General features: G+C 41.1%; 1 protein-coding gene across 1 annotated transcript; it reads right to left on the bottom strand.

The window, feature by feature from the left end:
* Positions 1-5,846: 5,846 nt before the first annotated feature.
* Positions 5,847-20,632, bottom strand: LOC119503205. The gene is made up of 9 exons (XM_037794841.1): positions 20,477-20,632; positions 16,513-17,255; positions 12,828-12,990; positions 12,582-12,688; positions 12,202-12,353; positions 11,943-12,079; positions 10,688-10,949; positions 8,256-8,572; positions 5,847-7,019 (listed from the first exon to the last, which is right to left on the bottom strand). Exons 1-9 carry the CDS (start codon positions 20,511-20,513, stop codon positions 6,562-6,564), a joined length of 2,376 nt encoding a protein of 791 aa, XP_037650769.1. The 5' UTR covers positions 20,514-20,632; the 3' UTR covers positions 5,847-6,561.
* Between the last annotated feature and the right edge of the window lie 845 nt (positions 20,633-21,477).

Here is a 21,477-nt window from a genome sequence, read left to right on the forward strand (position 1 = left end):
TGCACTGTCAGGTAGGCGGCGGGCCCCGGCGGAGTAAACACAGTAGCAAAACACACTTTCATCAATACTCACACACACATCTTTAATCTTTCTATAGACTCTACATACACACTAAACAGAGACCCCTCTTTTCCCTCCGACATCCCGCTCCACCCGACCCAACCCTGCATTCCTCTGCACCTCCCCATCCTCCTCCTCCTCCTCCTCCTCCTCCTCCTCCACACACACCTCCACACACACGACCTGAACAAGCCGCAATTGAGGGGGTAAGTCTGGGAGGGGAAGAGGAGCCGGGGCTGAGGGAGTACAGTAACTAGCCAGACATATTTCCTACTGGACTGAACACGATGTAAAATCAACAGTGTCTGTGTGTGTGTCTGTGTGTGTTATGGTGGCGATAGGTTGGACATGAAAGATTGGAGATGTTATTCCTGGACTGCGTGTCATCTCTGGGAATGGGCTTTTTGGCTAATATGAGACGACACAACATATATATTCGTGCCATCACACAAACATATACAGTAGAGTCACACACACACACACACACAGGTTATGTAACCCCCGTCTGCTGGGCTGGCAGCACAAACACAAACATGAGCTGGAGGAGCTTCACCTGAATCCATCAGCATTTGTGAACTATTTCACGGCACCATTTTCATCCAGTGCTCAGAGTTAGTTAGTAATATAGAGGTGGACTGTTGAGACGGGGCCGTTGAGAAAACAGTGAAATGTGTCTAAAGTGACCAAAATAACAATCTGCTGTGTGTGATAATACATCCTACTACAATGCTAGGTCAGTTCCAATAAGTAACTTTTCTTTAAATTTAAAAAAAAAAAGTTTTAATTAATCCTTTAGTCTAACAAATGTCAGGAAATTAAAAAAAAAAAAATACTAATTATAATTTGCCAGAGTCCAACAAGACATCTTGAAATGTCTTGTTTTGTCAGGCAAAAATACCCCAAATTTACTGGTTCCAGCTTCTCAAATGTGTTTTTTTTACTGGTTTTCTAAGTCTTCTATGATGATAAGTTTAATTGAATGCCTTTGGGTTTAGACTGACTTTAGAAAACAATTGAAGATCATCAACATGAGTTCTGGGAAATAACAATGGGCTTTTTTCTCACATTTTATAAACAAAATGATTAATCAATTAATTGAGAAAACAATTGGCACATTAAAGGAACAGTGTGCACGATTTGGTGGCATCTAGTGGTGTGGTTGCAGTTTGCAACCAACTGCCGTTCATCCATACCATAATAACACTACTATAGAAGCAATGGAAGGGCGGCGGCTGGCGGTACCACCTCTGCGGTCACGTTACCGCAGTTTCACAGGTGTGTCGGAGAACTACGGTGGCCTTCAGGTAACGTAAAAACTTGAAAGGCTCACTCTAGAACCAGTTTTTGGTTTGTCCATTCTGGGCTACTGTAGAAACATGGCGGAGCAACATGGCGGACTCCCTGCTTCCTATGTAGATATGAATGACTATCAAGCTAACGAAAACACAACGATTCTTAGTTTCAGGTGATTATACACTAATGAAAACATAGTTACGAATATTATATTCCATTTTTGCTAATAGATCCCCCCAAATCTTACACACTGGCCCTTTAAGTACATTTTTAAGCAAAACTACCCCAAATTTACTGGTTTCAGTTTCTCAGATGTGTTTTTTTTTACTGGTTTTCTTCGTCTTCTATGATGATACATTTAATTGAATGTCTTTGGGTTTAGACTGTTGGTTGGATAATACAACTGAAGAGCATCACCATGAGTTCTGGTGCGATGAATCAATTAATCGAGAAAATACCTGGCATATGAATCAACAATGAAAAAAAGCCATAATTGCAGCCCTAGATTCATTGACTCTCAAAATTGTTGTTTATTAATAAAATGTTCTCACTCAGCACCTACTCAGTTGAGTGACACTCAGAAATCAGTTTAGCAAATTTACTATAACCCCTTTAGCAAATTTACTATAACCCCCTCAGCTCAGTTTTTTTCTGTTCCTCCTTTTCTCCTCGTCCATTTCCTTTCCAGTAAAAGAAATCTAATATAAAGACAAAGCATATTTGCTTTTTACTGAAAAAGGAGATGTTCCTGTAAGTCCCCTTTCACTGCCAACAGCCAAACCACCGCAGGGAGCTCAATTTAGAGAATATTCATCACAATAGCACTGCCAGACCCATAGAGTAAATGGAAACAAGTCTAAAACAAACACATCTCCTCCATCCCAGTCACACTGCATGCCATTAGGCATTTTTATACAAGGCCACAACTCTCTGTAAATATATTTAATATCAACATGGTGAGGTGAGATATTTTATCTCTGTCAAATCGGGGCCTTCCACTGTTTGTCCTCATGTTTACACAGCGTCCGAACAGGCAAATCTATTCATCTCATCCAGCGAGTTGTTGTTGTTTTCCCCGGCAGCCGCCCTCCCTCGTGTCCCCTGTTCCTCCAAACCCCAAATCTTCTCAAAACAAACTAAAAATCAACACCCTAATGCCACTTGAACCAGAAAACACTGGAGGATCTCCAAAAAACATGTCTCAGCTTTGTTCCACAACCAACATTATTACTTTCAATCAGTTACATCAATAAACTTTATCCACTAATATCAATAAACTCCATATCAAAGCCGTGTGTGTGTGTGTGTGTGTGTGTGTGTGTGTGTGTGTGTGTGTGTGTGTGTGTGCATATAGTCAGGGGGTTTGGAAAGACTGCGATGACTTTGTGTTTGACCACATCCATAAATATTGAAACAAGTTCCCTTTCTTCAAATCTCAGAATACTGAGAAAATATTGACACGGTGGAATCGGGGCGGACTGAAGCATCCCATACCTGCGCTTATACACCGTCACGTATGCACATACATGCAAACACACACACACACGTGCCATCCAGCTGTGCTGTGAGCTCTCTCTGTTCACACCAGGGAAGTCCTGGAAAAATTAATTACAAAGTTGAACCCACATGAAACCTCCCTTCAGTCACACATGCAAAGAAACTGTGCATACTGATACACGCACAGTGATCGGCTTCACCTATACACAAATAAAAAATCCAGAGTAGAGAGTTTGAATAGAGCTCTCTCACTCTGGGGTTTCATTCCTGAAATGAATGTGTGTTTCTTTATGCAGGAGAGAGTTTGAGAAATGAAGTTTTTATGTGTGTGTGTGTTTATGCTGCGCTTCTCCTGCCAACAGTAACAGCTCAGTAGCCAGTGAGCAGGAAGAGAGAGGTTCATTAAAAACCCAAATACAGCCGTTACATAACCAACAGTTCTGTTCATCCCAGAACCCCCCGTGCTACAAACACACTCCTCCCTCATCCCCATCTTCGTCTCCCTCCCACGCCTGCTGGCAGAGCCCACCCATCATCCTCTTCTCCTCCCATAGCAACAGCTCATCTCAGCTCTCCTCCCTTGTTCCCAGACTGCCTCACTCCTCCGTCTCCTACCCCCCCCTCCCTCCTTTATGTGCTCCCCTGGTCCCTGCCACCTCCTCCTCGCTCTCATCAAACAGCTCCTTCTCTTCTTACTCCCACATCATCATCATCCACTTCAAACTTTACTTTACACAGAGCAGGACGACGAACCAGGAATATTAACGAGAGTTAAAAAGAGAAACTTTTTGTTTTACTTTCACTACTGAGAGCAAAAAATGACACGAGATGGTCCCGAACGTCTTTTCTAGTCTCAGGAAAAACGCCTTCAGCTCTTTCAGAGGCGGAATTTCATACAGGGATTTGGTTTCCACAAGCCCTTACGAATGACTTGCATACTAAGAATAAACAGAGCAGAAAGTGCAGTTAGTGTGTGAGCACAGCAGATGGCAACACAGATTAAGGATTTGGGCTGAATCAGTGATTGTCTGGGATACCTCTAGCATAAAAAAAACTCTGTCCTGGTTCCCCTCCATTGGATTAGTGACAGTCACACATCCCCCCATGGAGGGACCTCTGAGAAACCAACATGCTGTTAAATAAATCCCAGTATGTGGTCGTCTCACATGAAGGAACAGTGCCCTCTTGTGGCCTAAAGACATATAAGCAGTATATCATATTAGAATCAGAGGTTCCCAACCCCAGGCCTGTGGACTGTTACCAGGCCCTGGGACATTTGCTATAAGGCCACAAGAAAACCATATGATTAAGAAAACAAAGCTGAATAACAATTATATAACTTTGGAAGATATAGTCTATACGTGAATTCCCCTTTAACCCTTTGAACTCTGCAAAAGAAATGGTCCGCCAGTGCCTACATTGGTATTTTCGCCCATTGTGATGTCATTTCTTGGAGTATCTTAAAATGCTTCATATCCATAAAATCTGTACAAACCAAGCTAGAAGGTTAACTTAGTCAGAAAAAATTATAAAAGTATTTTTTTTTTTAAATACAAAAATCTGATGTTTTTTCATGAACTGAAAACATATTGATCCAAAAGATTTCTAAATGCAGAAACATGAACAAAATATATACTTAAAGGGACTGTTTGTAACGTCTTACATGTATAAATCAATCCGGGTTGGTGTCCCATGCACGCTCTCGTGTTGCTACGCTGTTCAGACTCAGACTCCAACACAAACTACACGGAAGCACCAAAACCGCAAAGTTCTATCTAGTGAAGCCCGTCTTGCTAAACAGTGTTGGCCGCGGTCGGAGGACGCGGGGGAGACCGTAGCTTTGGTCTCCAGGATCGGAGTCTCTGCTCCTCTGCCTGCCTGCCTTCACTCACAGCTCGCTCCACCTCACGTGCATGCGCCCACACTACACACTGCGGAAGAGTTAGTTTAGCTCTGAGAATATCTAGTGAATGTACAGTGGACGTTTGTGCAGAAATAACTGCGGCAGCTCCTCCAGACCAACAGAGGTTTCCGGTGTCTTGTGAAGTGACGGGGCTCCTCAACGAGTTACGTTATCGTCTCTGACCGGGTGCTGGTGTCTCCAGTTTCCTCCGGCGCGGTCGGGAGGCTGAAGCAGAAAAAGCCAACACTAGGATCAGCATTGATTCATGGAGAGACCTTCGTCTGGTCAGCTAACATTACTGCCAAGCAGGTGAAATATAGAGTGATATTGTTGTTTTAGCTGACGTGTGTCGCCTCATTATTTTGACGGATGCTAGCTCACATTCAGGTAGCACGTGCACATGGGCGAGCGCGAGCAACAGGACACTGACTTTCGTTGACTTAACGGCCACAGGTGTTGCTGTTACAACCAATTTCTGATCCTTACAAACAGTCCCTTTAACATTACATAAGTTAAATGAACTATGCACATTTTTTGGTTTTTGAGATATACTAATTTTTACGAGCAGATCAAGTGCAAAGGCGCTTAAGACAGTTTTGTTATGTTCCGCACATAACGTAACGTAATGACGTCATCACGAGCATCCAATGTGATGACGTAAAAGACAGAAGCATGAGCTTTCTGCTGCAAAAACAATGAATTTCAACACACTGCAGTGTGGTTATAGTTAGGGCTGGGAAATATGGATTAAATCTTCTATCCGGATATGGGTAATTTCTTGATCTCGATAACCATCTATGTCACGATATTGTTAATACCTGGTAATGTCACGATCTGGTAATTCAATAAATAAATAGTCTAAATGAAATAACCACATGGTAAAGCATATTTTTGTATACTCCTGTGTGAATTAAATACCTTTACAAATGAAAAGTACGGAGTATTTTCTCATTTTAAGCACTTGAGTGCAAAATGAACATAGCAGGTTTAAGTAATATTATAGAGAAAAAAGAAATATATAGGCCTAGCCTATATCACGATAGAAACAATATAGAAAGATATATACGATATACATTTTATCTCATTTTTATATCGACATTTTTACATGCTTATCAATGTACAATATTTGTCAACAATTATAACTTCTCCTATGAAGACATATTCTGTTATTGATTTACTATATTATTATAGGAGTTGTAGTTGTTGACAAATGCATTAATAAACACTCATATCTGCTTACAACTACATTATAGTGTGTTATAAACCATTTGTCGTATGTTTATATACTGCTGACAAATGCTAATTAGGGAGACTAAATTAAGTTACCAGTTTCTGTTAAGTGAAATTGTAACGCTTTTCTCTCTGTCCTTTTCTAACTTTGTATCAAGGCTTATTCTTGTGTTGGGAATCAACACTGACATTTATGATTTGTGAACATGCAGGCATATACTGATGGGGACGTGGAGAACAATTACGTTTGGCAATTAACCCACCTCCCACGCACCTCTCTGTCCGGTCCGCAACAAAATTGTCTCAATAAAAATTGTCCTCGGAGTAATAACATGCTGTAGACCATTAATTAAAATCATAGCAATGCTAGTTAAATGTAAAAACAAAGGATTAACAGAACAAGGAGCATTTATTGCAGCCAAGTTAAACGCAGCCCAACTAAGCCAGTTTACATTACTATCTCTACTGAGAACATCCTAATAGTACTACAAATGGAAAATACAGAAATACTCACACTTATGCAGGATATATAAACACGGATACGCCAAACACACTCTCACACACAAGCAAACATGCAGTCAAAAGTGTATGGGGGAGAATTCACAGTGGAAGTGGCTGTGAATCTCTCGAGGACTGTCATACTCTATCTTGACACAAGGGGGCACTGGAGAGCTGTCTGGAGAGGCAGGGCTGACCTGAGAAGGCAGCAGGGAGGCAGCCTTGGTTGGAGTGATCTCTGCTCTGAGGCGAGAGGGCCGCAGCGTGGACACTGGAGGGAGGACGGAGGTGCTGCTGCTGCTGCTGGTGGCGGTGTGTGTATGGCTGTGTGATGAGCGCTGGGAGTTTGCATGTGAGGGCCCGTGTTCCCCCCGGGGGAAGAATGAAGGGGGAGGCAGGCTGGTGGAGGGGAGCGGCTGGTGATCTTGAGCACCCCCCAAGCTGCTGGGGTAAGTTGGAGGGCACTGAGTCCGCTGGTGGATGGCTGGTTGACCATACATGCTGCCCCATGGGTACGACTGGTACGCTGCGATCCCACCTGCAAGGAAACATGACATGAGATGTGGCAATTGAGCTTTATTGGAGGTAATTTAGCTCAAGATCAGTAGCAGGACCTCACCTCAAACACCCCTCTTCTTGTCATATGTCTATAAATGCCTTCTTGCCCTATATACCTGTTTGTTCTCATTTTTCACCAAGACTCCCCTTCTTTCCTCTCTCATCGGTCCCCTAGGCATCAACCGAGCCCAGCAGCTATTGTGGCTCTTCCCCAAAGCCTTCCCATCCTGCTCCACCAGTCTCATCTGCCAATCTTTCTTATCTCATATATATCATATTCAATAATAGGGCTGCACCAAATCTTTGCATCAAAATAAGACTGGTCCTTAATCATATCGATCTCCTAGAAGAGATTTAAAATAAGGTTCTTCTTCACCTGAATTCATTTTCATTTTACAGCATATTACTCCTCTACTCTACACTGCCACAACATTCAGGAATGTTTTTCACAGGCTGTCGCTGTAGGGTGCACGCTAGCAATGTGCTCAGGCGAGTTTGGGTGAGCTTACTAGAAAATATTACGGGTTTGGGCAGGTGGCGGCAGATCATTTTAACACATTCTGTGCCACCACCACATAATACGCTGTCAAGAGGTCGTGGCCATTTCACATATTTCTGTGAGATCACGTTGTTTAGGATGCACTTGATTTGATATGCAGCGAAATGTTCTATGAGTGGAGCATTTTAGACGTCAATATCACAGACGATCATGTTCATTTAATTGTAGGGAGATTAATATTCAATTAATTGTGCAGCCAAATTTGATAAACACTTAAACTGGAGTGGTTACCATGTAACTGGAACTTTCAAGGTTGGATTTTGGCTGGGGACCTTTGTTGCAAGTCTTCCCTCTTACTGTTTAGCTCTAATGTCACTATCAATAAAAAGTGAAAATGACAAAATAAATAAAAAAGGCACTTATTTGCATGTCAGTTAATGGTGTGGTCCTTCATTAAGAACAGAGTAGCAGATAAGGCAGATTCTTTGGGGGCATTCAGGAGTCCAGAAGTAAAAGTCTGGTTCATTTTCTGAGAAAACAATTTTTGGTGACTAGCTTTTCCAAGGCTTGGATGGGTATAATCTCTTTTCTTTTACACACTTCAGTGTAAAAGATGAAAAACTACATCAGAAAATATCTGGTTCTTTGAAAATAAAGTGTGCCTAAACCCCTCGAATGGTGTATTTTTAAAAATCAAATCTCATCCCAGCGACTCACCGTGATGACCGGCCGACTGCAGCAGGATCTGTCCTGTGCTCTGGGACTGGAAGTAAGCGTGGCCTCCGGTGGAGTAGGTCACCATCCCAGTGGAGTTTCCTCCTGGGCCAAAGGTCAGGTAGGAGGTAGGGTTGGAATCTGGAGGGTTGGGGGTGAGGTAGGGGGAGGGGGTGAGGTAGGCCATGCGCGGCAGAGATGCTTGAGGTTGGTGCTGGGGCTGGCTGGTGGGGTAGGAGGTCTGGAGCTGGTAGGAGAGAGGGTTGTTCTGCTGGCTTGAGGTCAGGTAGTCGAGCTTCTCCCCAAAGTCAAATAGAGAACTGAGGACAAATCAAACACACACACACACACACACACACACACACACACACACACACACAACTATGAGTATGAGTATATAGTGTGTTACTACAGAGATACCTCTATAGTGTATATGGTATGCTCAGTTACTTCCATACTGTATATCTCTGATCCAGACTTTATATCGCTCTCTTCCAAAACTAGGAGGCAGGAGTATTTTGTCATCACAGCACCCTCTTAAAGGGTCAGTTCACCCAAACAACATCAAGACGTGTCTTATGGTTCACACATACGGACTTAAAGGCTGAGACAGCGGTAAGCTGCCATTCATTGTGAATTGGACATGCCATGGCATCCCGCCACCGCCCACCGAGCTACAGATATTTTAGAAGGCGTCCAGTGGCACTACAGGACTACACTACTTTATGCAAATGTCCTCTAATCGCATTGTGAGCAACAACCAGCCAAGAACCAGTCTTGAGCCAGTGTTTTAATGCCCAAAGAAACAGTTAATTTCTTGCCAGCTTGGGAGCCATTTTTTAAAAACAGTTTCAACAACTCATACTACATTTTAAAAAAAAAGACTGCAAAAAAAGCTGGTAAAACAGAACAAACCAACTGTACAACCACAACAACAACTGTACACAAGGTCCTTGTGTACAGTACATGGCAGCTACGTCAGAAAATAACTGTCTAGTCGGAGCAGAGTATGTAAATGTTGTGCTCAGTGCAACACACGCACAGTTACAGCTTCATTAGAGGTCTGCCTGCTACTTAGTATCTGTATGATGACGTGTGAACGCTGCATAAGAGTCTACAGTCAGGCGAGCGACTCTATGAACACAGCGCTGCTTTGAGGTAAATGCTAAAGTCAGCATGCTAACATACTCACAATGACAGTGCTAACATATTGAGGTTCAACAGGTAATGTTTACTTAGTTATTAGCGTATTAGCTTGAGGCTGATATAGATGTCATTAGTTTTGCAGGTATTTGATCACAAAACACAATATTGACTTCTGCCACCACTCCAATTCAGTGGAGGTGAATGTATGTTGTGCTCTAAGCATTGAAAATGATAATGAATGATTTCAAACATTTAAAAGCCACATTGTTTTTGAGACACAATGACCCAGTTACTCTACAGAACATACTGTCAAGCACTCAAGAAAAATAAATTAACTATTATTGTTATTAATAACAGTTCCAATGAAAATATGTTATTTTGTAATTTGGGTGAATTGACCCTTTAAGCCTTCTAACAGCAGGACTGGAACAATTATTGATATTCAGTAGCTGTGGTTACATTCGACTTTTGGACTGAGGTCTGAGACAATTAGAGAGAAGGACTGAGCGCTGCATCGCTCGTTGCATGTGTGAGAGAGGGAGACAGAAGGTGGACTAATGCACGCAATGTTTCTATAAGTTATTAATGATAATAATTTGAATGTGTATGAATGAAGCTTCGAACTATTCAGTACAACCCTAATATATAATACTCTATTATAACTACACATAAGTTGGTCCATCCAACATGAATATACAGTATATCTATAGGCCTATATAGGCATATTCTCTTATCATATATTAATCATATTCATATCATATATTCACTTATCTGTGTCAGCTTCTTGAGCCGTATGTTGCCAGTGCGACATGTCAGAGTTGTGCGCTTACAGTCCTGCAGATGGGATGCATTGCCCTGCGTTACTTTGCTCTGGGTGATTATAAGATATGAAAGGAGCCTACACACCGCTTTGAATTAGCCTACGTTTTTATTTGCTCCCAAGTCCGTTTCACACCGCCGGGTTACTGAGGCTCCAGATGAAGTCACCGTCTTTGGCTATTGTCTTGTATTGGGGGATTTGTTTTGTGCCGTGATATATACTTGTAGTCAAACCAACAAACATCATTTTAACTGAGATGTCTCCCTGCATGAACTCTCTATTATTTCGTGCCAGCTGAAACCGACTCTCCTCTATTGCCGGCGCTGTCTGAGGCATCATTATATCAGTGTTTCACAGGATCTCTGCTCCTGTCTGCAGCCTCTGTCCCCCTGTCATCTCTAGTTCTCGTTGTCCCTGTTCAAATCATCGTCTAGTATTCATGTCAGAGTCGGCTGTGAATCGAGCTGACCTGGTGTCATTCTGCAGAGACTGGGTGTCACGATGGGCCAAGGCGGAGCCACCCTCCAGAGCATCCAGGAACAGAGGTGGGGTGTGCGCCAGGGTGTTAAGGAGAGGGGGAGTCGGGTTGGCGGTGTTGTAGGTCGTTGTGAAAAGGGGGAGACTGGCTCGCCGCAGTGGGGGAGGGCTGTGCATGGGGCGGGGGTGGTACTCTGCCAACCCCGCCTGAGACAAAAGCTGGTGCTGGCCCACATCTCTCCCTCTGGATTGACCTTGGAGATAACACAGAGAGATTAAACACTGGTTTGGGTTCTGGGGAATTTGACTATCGCAACATACACTGAGTTTAAACCGAGCTCAACTCATTCATGGATTCTTACAGCATCAAGGTTTAGCTTTTCTTAAAGAAAAAGACTGGTCCATCCACAAACTGTAAGTTATGGAGTTATAAAGCCATTAATTTGACTATCAATAATAAACTGAGATCAAAAGTCCCACTACTTCGGTTTAATTGTGCAAAAACAAAGATGAGAAATATTTAAAGGACTGTGGTGGCTAACAACAACCAAACAACGAGGTCATTCATCTCAGCATGACTAAAATAAAAAAGTTTATCAATGAAACATTGTCTCTGAGCAACAATAATTAAACCTTCAGCTGTGGAGATGGTACCATTTGGCTGCTACTTGATCACATTTCACCATTTAGCAAACCCTGACTCCGGTTAAGGCTGCATTCACACCAAATCAGGCGTAGCGGCAATACAGCGCAGGGCTCTGACAAGTGACTGCACCGCGATTAACATCTTTTATTTTTCATGGCTGGGTTGTACAGCTCCGGATCGCCGGTTACGTGATTGGCCACCGCAGTATGGCATCGGCAAACAAAGGCATCAACTAATCACGTTGTGCTGAACTGGTCGAGTTGTGCCTATATTTATGAAACAACAACACGGAGGCTCCGAACCAGGACGGCAAACTGTATTACTCCTTTCAACCTTGACAAATGCAGCGCAGACCAGATCCATGCCTTCCGTCCTTCCCTTTCACAATAAAAGCCCTAGACATATACTGTCATATTTGCAGGTGAGTATTTCACATCTTCGTGTTGTTTATTCGTCTCGCCCCCGGTGTGTAAAGGCCTTTAGTCAGGTAAATAGGATAGTTCCTCAGAAACCAAACCTAACATAACCTAATTATGGAGCACAATAACCTAATAATGAGCAGGTTTTGAATAATTGTATTAATGCATGCTGATTTGAACACCTGGGCTGTTGAGGCTGGCCAGCAGGCTGCTGTAGGAGGGCGGAGTCTGGTTGGACAGGGTGGGGAAAGAAGGTGCTGCAGGGGCGAGCTGGGGCAGCTTGGTAACAAAGAGACTCGAAAAACAGGGAGCTCCCTTACTGAAAAAGAGAAAAATCAAATCAATAATCATACATCAAATCATGCTTGAATACAAGTAATTTGTACCATGTGAGGACAAAAAAAAACACTACAAAAACACAGAGGGATAATAGTGTGATACCTGTTGGATGCTAGTGTGGGCAGGGTGGGATTGATCTGGTGATGTGGGGGGCTGCTGCTGCTGCATCCAGCTCTACTCTGTCTGTGTTCAACACTTGCTGTGATGGAGCGCTCCACTTTCCTCCACTTAGCCCTGCGGTTCTGAAACCAGACCTGGTTCACAGAATCATGCAGAGCGAGACAATAAAATGGATATTAGGAAAAATGACTGAGGATGGTGGCGAGGAAATGGAAAGCAACAAGATGAGAGGGGAGGTGAAAGAATGGAGTCGACGCCGAGACAGGGAGAGAAAACTTCCCTGTTTGCTAATCATTGTTTCTTCTCGGAGGTACATCCCCAAATAAGTAATGTACTGTAAAGGAGTCAGGGAGATTTCTAACCATAATTCTTTGAGGTGTGACACCAACTGAAGCGGCGATGACTTTCCTCTTCTCTGCGTCAGGATAGTGGTCCTCTTGGAACAAGGCCTCTAAATGCTCTAACTGATCTGCACGCATATGCACATGCACACAAACACACACACAAACACACACACAAACACACACACACACATACACACACAATGAAGGTCAACTATTTGCCCAATCAAATCTCAACACACCTGGGCAAACTGACAGTTTGGTTACCAGTACTGTAGAGCGTCCGTGTTTTCTTCTTCGGTGCAGGCGGAAGCAGGCAGCTGTCCACAGTCTCTAATCCCGGCATCAGAGGGAAGCTCAGAGCCTGGCCTCGACCCCTGCTGCTGTAACGGATGGAGCGTCGGGCGGAGTAGACCTGGGTTATCTCCATCTGCCATGAACCAGACAAATATTACCTCATCTCAGTCAAATTCAGCAGTTAAATATTGTCTGATTTACCATGTATATTCTTTAAAATTATGATTTTTGTCAAATGTCAATAATCACGTTTCTTTAAAGCCGAACACAAGTTTGGAGGATGTCAAAGACTGAGGTGAAGACAAAAAGCTAGCAGGGATGTTTGTCTGCCAAAACACTGCTGAGGTGCACCGAGAAGTGCACAGTTGAACGTTTGAGCCCACAAAAAGCAATGCAACAATCATTTTCTGGAAATAAAAGTTGGTTCACAACTTCAAAGACCAAGTAATTAATTTCCAGTTTTATCTATGTACCACTCATATGTGACACTGATATATCTATACGAGTCTAGGGCTGTCAAAGTTAATGAGATAATAACATGTTAACGCAAATTCGTTTTCAAGCCACTAATTTCTTTAACGCATTAACGCTAATTTGCGCTCAAAACTTAAATGCTAAATTTTGGCGAGGAAAAACTGTCATGGCCGTTTTCAAATCGGTCCCTTGACCTCTGACCTCCAGATATGTGAATGAAAATGGGTTCTATGGGTACCCACGAGTCTCCTCTTTACAGACATGCCCACTTTATGATAATCACATGCAGTTTGGGGCAAGTCATAGTCAAGTCAGCACACTGACACACTGACAGCTGTTGTTGCCTGTTGGGCTTGAGTTTGCCATGTTATGATTTGAGTATATTTTCTATGTTAAATGCAGTACCTGTGAGGGTTTCTGGACAATATTTGTCATAGTTTTGTGTTGTTAATTGATTTCCAAAAATAAATTAATACATACATTTGCATAAAGCAGCATATTTGTCCACTTCCATGTTGATAAGAGTATTAAATACTTGACAAATCTCTCTTTAAGGTACATTTTGAACAGATAAAAAATGTGATTAATTTGTGATTAATTGTGATTAACTATGGACAATCATGCAATTAATCTTTTAAACGATTGACAGCTCTAATCTATAGGATGGAGTAATGATTTTTTTTCCATTTCCAAATGATCTGACATTATTTTCTTAATTAATCGATTAAATCTGTATGGTCTATTAAACGTCAGAATAATATAGAAAAATGCACAGTCTAAAACCCAAAGATTGACCATAATCTAAGAAAAAGCAGCAAATCTTCGAGTTGGGACCGTTGAAGTTATGCTTGAAAAACTATTAATTTCCTGTCAATCGATCAACTAATCGTTTGAGCTCTACTATACTCACATTTTACTTGTGTGCTCTCTGTATTAGTTAGGTAGACTCTATCCACCAGGTATCCAACATGATGCACTCACAGGCCAAGCTGTGATTTTAAGGTTTAAGTTTGCTTTCCTGTTTACTTTTATTTTGTAAAGAGTGAAGTTGAGGCTTGAAATCAGGGGAAATTAAATGTCTTGCTATTGCTCAACGCTATCTATGTTTATTTACCTATAATTATCTATGATTTTAGGTGGAGAGCAAAGCCTTCCTACAAAATAGAGATTATGTCATGGAGTAGATACAGTCATACTGGCAAATAATGACTAAATATAATACATTTTCCCCTTGCATATTTTCACAGTTAAATGAAATGATTTGACACAGTTTTAAATTATCAAATTCTGCATGTGCTTGTTCCAGTGCTTCAATGAAGCTCATTCGCCCACTGATCTCACACTACACCACACACTGAGTCAAATATTAAAACCAGGATGCTTTTTTCACAGCTGCATCATTAATATTGCAGAAGGTTGTAGGTGTGCATGATTTCATACATATTAGACTGTAATTATACATGATAAATTAGTTATTATTAGAAGCCTGGAGATCTTCATTAGAGCATGCAAGCGTGTCTGTTGGGCTGAAGAGGTTAAACCTCGCCGCCAAATATTATTCAAACCCACAGGAGTTTATTTTAAAGTCTTGCAAACATCCCAAAGATCTCCAATCTGTCAGGCTGAATTTGGGGGAAATGTGTCTAAAATGAATGAATGAATGGATGATTTTAGTTAGAATATTTTAACATTAAATATAACCATCCTGTAGGTTAAATGAAGAGCTGCCACAAGGTGATACACATAGACTCAGTGGTACTATTTGAAGTGATCCAATACTGTTCTGACATAAAGTCTAATTTTATTATGTCTATAATGTTCAGTTTTTTAATACCGTCATAGAGGTGTTAATTCAATCATATGTTTTATATACTGTATATGTGCATTATATTCAGAGCTGTTTCTAATATTCTTCACCCCTCATGTACGTAAATAAGGAGGACAAAACATTTCAAATATGTCTCAATATAATGTGGTCCAGCCTAACAACCCCTTTAACTATGACCTCAATAATAAACATATCATTTAATATATACATGTCCAACAATGTCACCAAAAACTGAACATCATAAACTTTGTAAATGTAGAAGACTACAAGTTTGAAAATGAAACAAATCTGGAGGTGTGGAGTTATACAGAAGTGAGTTTACCTCTGACCGCTGTAGCCCGCTCCTCACTTGGAATGAAAAAGAAGATATCTGGTTTTGCTGCATCAATTTTGATGAGTGTATAGCTTTCTCACGGCGAGATAAACTGGCGAAAATATTCTAAATATAACGTACATTTAAACTGATTTGACTTTTCTTTTAGGTGGCTGAAATACATTTTGTTGCTGGCCCCGTCCACAGCAGTACATTGCTTTTGCTCCCATTTCGGTAACTCCTGTCTGTTTTTCCAAACTGTGGGTGTGCCGACGACCATCTACTGTAGGTAATACACTGACTATGGATAAGTACCTCATACAGCCTCACTTCAAAACACCTAAACTATCCCTGTTATGCATATGGCATACATTTTGGCAAGGGTAGGATTTTTCTTTTTTTCAAATTTTGGACCAAAATACAGTCAGACCTTTGAGTACAAAAATGTCCCCATTGAAACCACACTTTTTGATCCTACGGCCATTACAGCATAAAATTATGCATTCTATTATATCAGGCTTTCAATCTAAAGCCCTGGCTTCAAATTTGTATGGTTTAATATTTTCCATATATTTAGTATACAGAAATTAATAAAATGTTTGTGTGGTTTTTTTTCCACAAAAGACGACAAAGCCCTGTCTCCTAAAAATTACGTTCCCACACAACTAAACTGCATTCTCAATAACGTCTTTGACGTATCACAAATACGTTTGTAAGTCTGTGGATGGCCGCAGCGAGTGACGTAGTATAATGAGTGACCGTTAATGAAAGTTACGTGGAATAATAACGTTATTGCTGTAATAACCAGTATAACAAGCGTAGTTATGATCGGGACTGATGTTGGTTAAAAGATTTAACTCAGTGAAAGTGGAAAATAATATCAATATATAGTATTTTTATAGCAATTTTAGGACACAGACGTGTTTGTCCTCCAGAAATAAGGACATAAGTTCAGGTACGATGTTGTTCACTATGTTGACATCTCATTCAGTGTGATGAAGTGAGCAGGTGATTGATAAACAGTGACGGTGTGTTCTCACCTCGAGGGGCTGTGGGCCTTGCTGGGGGAGGCTGTGAGGCAGGAGGGGGCTGTGAGGCCTTTTAGTCCCGTGAGGAGGCTGAGGAGGAGCAGGTTGGATTGGGACTGGAGGCTGCGAGGAGTACAGCAGGGGAAGAGGAACTGGAGGGCAATACAGCCCTGTCCCCCCACATCCTAGGTAGACGGGATCAGACAGGTCGCAGCTGTTCATCAGTCCAATGGGAGGCTCCGACAGAGCCGAGCTTTCCTCCGAGCTCATCGCTGACAACTCCTGTATCCGACTCTCCTGTTCCTCCTCAAACCGCTCACCAACATCTTTTAAACTTCTCCTGCTTCTCACTCTCTCACTCTGCTTCTTACCTCGCCTCTTTTTACTCTTTTTCTTCTCGTCTCTCTCTTCTAGACTTTTTGTTTCTTTGTCTTCTTGCTTATCAGCGATTATTTCCTTGTTGTTCTCATCCATCACCTCCTGTGCCTCCTCCGCTCTCGGCCTACTCTCTGGCTTCACCTGCTCCTCCTCTTCTCCCTCTGTTGCCATCACTTCATTTTCTGACACAACTCTCTTTTCTTTAACCTCCTCCCCCTCTTTGTCTTCTCGGTCTGTTTCCTCTCCTGCCTCTTCATCCTCCCTCTGATTAAACACTTCCTCCTCTCCTTTCCTCCTCCTCCTCCTCCTCCTCCTCCTCCCTTGGTCGTCCTTTGTATCCAAATCCTCCAGTTCCTCACACAGAAGGCTTGGACAGTCTGCAACAGAGTGAAGTGAGAGTTGTTTTTTTACTTTTGTCCAGGTTCTGTAAAGCCTGGTCCATTTTCATTTAGATAACATGAGGTCAGCTATCTGTACTTTGTCTTTAAAACACCTACTATTAATCAAAACCAGACCTGGAGAAACTTCATCATGATCTTGTTTCCTGCACCAGAATGCTGTAGCCAAACTTTTAACATGGACTAAGAGAAAAAAACACATTACACCTGTCCTTAGCCCCTTACCATCCTGCCCTCTTTTTTTAGAGGGGTCGGTGTGGGGAACAGGGGATGTTCAGGGGTAGATAAAACGTAAACAGTAGATAGAAGTGGTGTACATCATCTGAAAGCTGGGAACCTGAAGATTAATTTGAGATGCAGCTCTTATCACTGTGTGTCAAGTTGTTCCGGTCATCGGTCTCATAAGTTGTTGCAGCAATTTTGGGGATGATGCCATTTGTGACAGATTTGGTGCTAAATTTAACCATTTTTTACCATTCAAGAATTGATAAAAAATGATCAATAATCCTTCCAAAATACCACATTAAGACACCAAGACCTTGAGGCACACCATAGAAAAAGCCATGCTGTGATTTAGTTTCAAAAACTTTAGACATTTGAAGATTTCTGCAAGAATTGCATTTTTTGGTGACTGGATGGCGAGCACTTCTGTTCTGGAAACTGCTCAGAAACCCCCTTATTGTCAATCTAGCTAGGAAAGCCATCCATTCTCTGAATGCTCTAGGTCTGTAGTTTGTGGCTGTAAAGTTTCATGAGGCTGTGATTATCCTTGAGGTCACCACAGGTCATTTTATACAGTGAGGTCAAGTTTAAAAAAATGTCCTCACTACAATGAAATGGCTACCATGGGGATTAAATTCATCACACATGAATACAATTGGGCTCATTGGATCCACAAGGGTCTCAGCTTTACAGTGATACAAAATTAATGCAATTGTAAGACTGTTTAGGGACCCCGGTATGCAGAAATATTCAAATACACCATTTTAGAACAGGCGAAAATATAACATTTATACTTCATTCAAAAGACTGCATGGTTTTTGCCCCAAACTGCATGTGATTATCATAAAGTGGGCATGTCTGTAAAGGGTAGACTCGTGGGTACCCATAGAACATATTTTCATTCACATGTCTTGAGGTGAGAGGTCAAGGGACCCCTTTGAAAATCGAGCTTGAAAACTCAGCCCGCAACAACCTCTGAAAGACGCCAGCGGGCCGTCGGAGTGTTAAAGGGTATCACCAAATTAGCTTCCTGTACTAGAACTGACTTTAAGGTTCCTTGACCTGCCTTGCCTTGCTCCACCGTAAGTTAGAGACACTTAAAAGATATGAACCACTCATCAGTTTTTATGCTCCCAGTTGCAGGTATAAGCTCCCTGAGGACTCCAATTACTTTTAAAAGAAGCTTTAAAACATTATGTATTTCTGTTGCCAATGAAATGTATAACATCCTTTCTAATAGAATTACTTATGCGTGTGTCTTCCTCTTTGCTTGTTGTGAACGCCTACTATCAATAATATTACTCTCAGTATTTCCTTATCGTGGAGGAAGAGAGCGTCTGTAGTAACTCAAATTTTTTGCATCTGCCATTTCATTTAGTCAGGGAACAGCGTGACAGTTACAGCATTGACATGTAATTGCCAATGGGCGCAATGCTTTTACATTTTCACATTTGAATTAACATTTTGAATGTTTGTCAAACATAAAGGAGGGTTAGTCTTCAAAATTAAATGTCTAATGGCTTTAGCATTTTTTAATTGCCAGAGAATGTGCATAAAGTATTATGAAAATTAAAATTAAATGGATTATTCCATTTTAATTTCAATTGTGACTTGAAATGATGCATTTAAAAATGCTAGATTAAAAGGAACAGTGTGTAACATTTCAGGGGATCTATTAGTAGAAATGGAATATAATATTCATAACTGTGTTTTCATTAGTGTATAATCTCCTGAAACTAAGAAACGTTGTGTTTTTATTAGCTTAGAATGAGCCCTTTATATCTTTATAGGGAGCGGGTCGTCTTCACGGAGTCCGCCATGTTTCTCCGCCATGTTCTACAGTAGCCCAGAACGGACAAACCAAACACTGGCTCTACAGAGAGGCTTTCACGTTTTTACGTTACATGAAGGCCTCCGTAGTTCTCCCACACACTCGTTAAACTGCGGTAACGTGAGCCACAGAGTGCAAAACCGTGGTACCGGCAGCCGCCATTTGACTTCCATTGCTCCTAAAGTAGCGTTATTATGGTAAAGATGGCTTCTGAGTGAGGTGAATGGCGTTACCACGGTTTTGCACTCGACGGCCGCAGTCTTGGAAAAGGAGGAGTGAATGGAGGGTTGGTTGCAATCTGCAACCACACCACTATATAGATGTCTAGTGGTGTGGTTGCACTGTACCTTTAAGTTACAGTATCTATAATGCATTTTCATTTTCCAAATTTGAATATTGTCAACCATAAAGTGTGATAAAGAGTGTATGAAAATGAAATGTCAAATGGCTTTTCAATTTTAATTTTTTAAATATTTCATTATAATACTTTAATATCTAACATATATTATATATTATATATTATATGCCCATGCTATAGTGAAAATGAAAATTGCATTATTGAATTTAAAATAATTTTTACCCAATTAACGCATATGTAAGTGCTATTGTGAGATTACATTTTAATTTAGTCCTTCAAAAGCTTCCATACTGAAGGCTATATATGCTGATTATTTCACTTGAAAAAGTGCTTACAGTGTAAGAAATAAGTTGCTAATGTTAGAGGAGTTCTTTCCTGAGTCATGCAGTGACCTGCAGGTTGAGTAAAACCTGATAAAAGTCCTCCTCACGAGGAGCTGCTGCCTGCAGTGACTTAATGAGTGTCCCAGGTGTGCAGCGCCTCGTGCCACCTCACCTGACCACTAATTAACTCTGAGCTGCTACATGTAGCTGCAGCTATAAGCTAGCTCACTTGTCCCCATCTACCCAACACCAGGTCATCAATGTTAATATTAATAACGAGTTTTAAATTGTCTCTGAGGAGCTGAGCAGCACTGGGAGCTGCAACCTCACAGTCAAGAGCTTTAAATACACACAGAAAAAGTTTTAAAAGTCTTTTACAAAATGACACAAAAGTCAAGTAAAGAAAGTGTTTGGTCGACAATGAAGCCAATAAACCAATAAAACAATTAAATGTCAGCCTCCTTACCATAGTCTTCTTCAGCTAAATCACAGTCTTCCTCCATTGCGACAGTCGAAACCAATAAATTGCACTAATAATCAATTAAGCAGCTCAGGGTCATGAAGCTAGTCGCTGCTGGACTGGAGGCTAATGAGGCTGATTGATTGATTAGCCTCCCTCTATCAGCACTGGAACTGAACCAGCCAATCAGGGACCAGACTGTCAGGTAATGAGGTCAGGTCACGTGATCTATTTCACCCCTCAATTTACTATATTAAAGAAAAGTGTATGGTTTTTAATTGTTTAATATGACAGAGAAGTCTGACATTCTGTTTTAAGTCATAAATAGATAAAACTAGTGGCTCTCAACGTCTTTTGTTGTGGGACCCCTTACTGAAAAAGCATTAAGTTGTGAGTAGTTCCACTAAAGAAGGATTTCTAATCTAAACTTAAATTACAGTTCAAGGCCCAAAGAGGTAAAATGATCCATAAAAAAGCAAAGACTGAAGAAAAGTACATTATATTTTAGTCACAGGGGAATTTTCTATGCAGGAATAGTTTTGATACGTTAAGTACATTTTGGAACATAATGGAATATTTTTACATTGTGGTATTGGTACTTTTACTTCAGTAAAAAATGATGTATAAATGATCTGAATACCTCTTCCACTACTGATATTCATAGTACGCGTGGCACTCTCTTCATTGCTTCTATGGTATGACTATAATGAGCAGTAATGATAATATTTCTGTTGGGACTCGTGTTTAGTATCTCTGTGAAATTGACTATTATTTTCACAGGTATTTTTTGTACGATTGGGTAGCCTATAAAAAATGAAAATCCATGAAGCCTGTAATTAAAAATAATCATACCACTGTGAATCATATCTCCATAAAATTATACCATAGGTTAATAAAAAGACCTCGAACGCATTGTAATGTGTTGGATTTTCAGTGCAGGTTCACTCAACCGTTAAACACTGACAGTTTTTTTTCAGATATTTTATGCAGACATTTATGTGTCCTAA

Source organism: Sebastes umbrosus, chromosome 15 (assembly GCF_015220745.1).
Source record: "Sebastes umbrosus isolate fSebUmb1 chromosome 15, fSebUmb1.pri, whole genome shotgun sequence".
Classification (NCBI taxonomy): Eukaryota; Metazoa; Chordata; class Actinopteri; order Perciformes; family Sebastidae; genus Sebastes; species Sebastes umbrosus.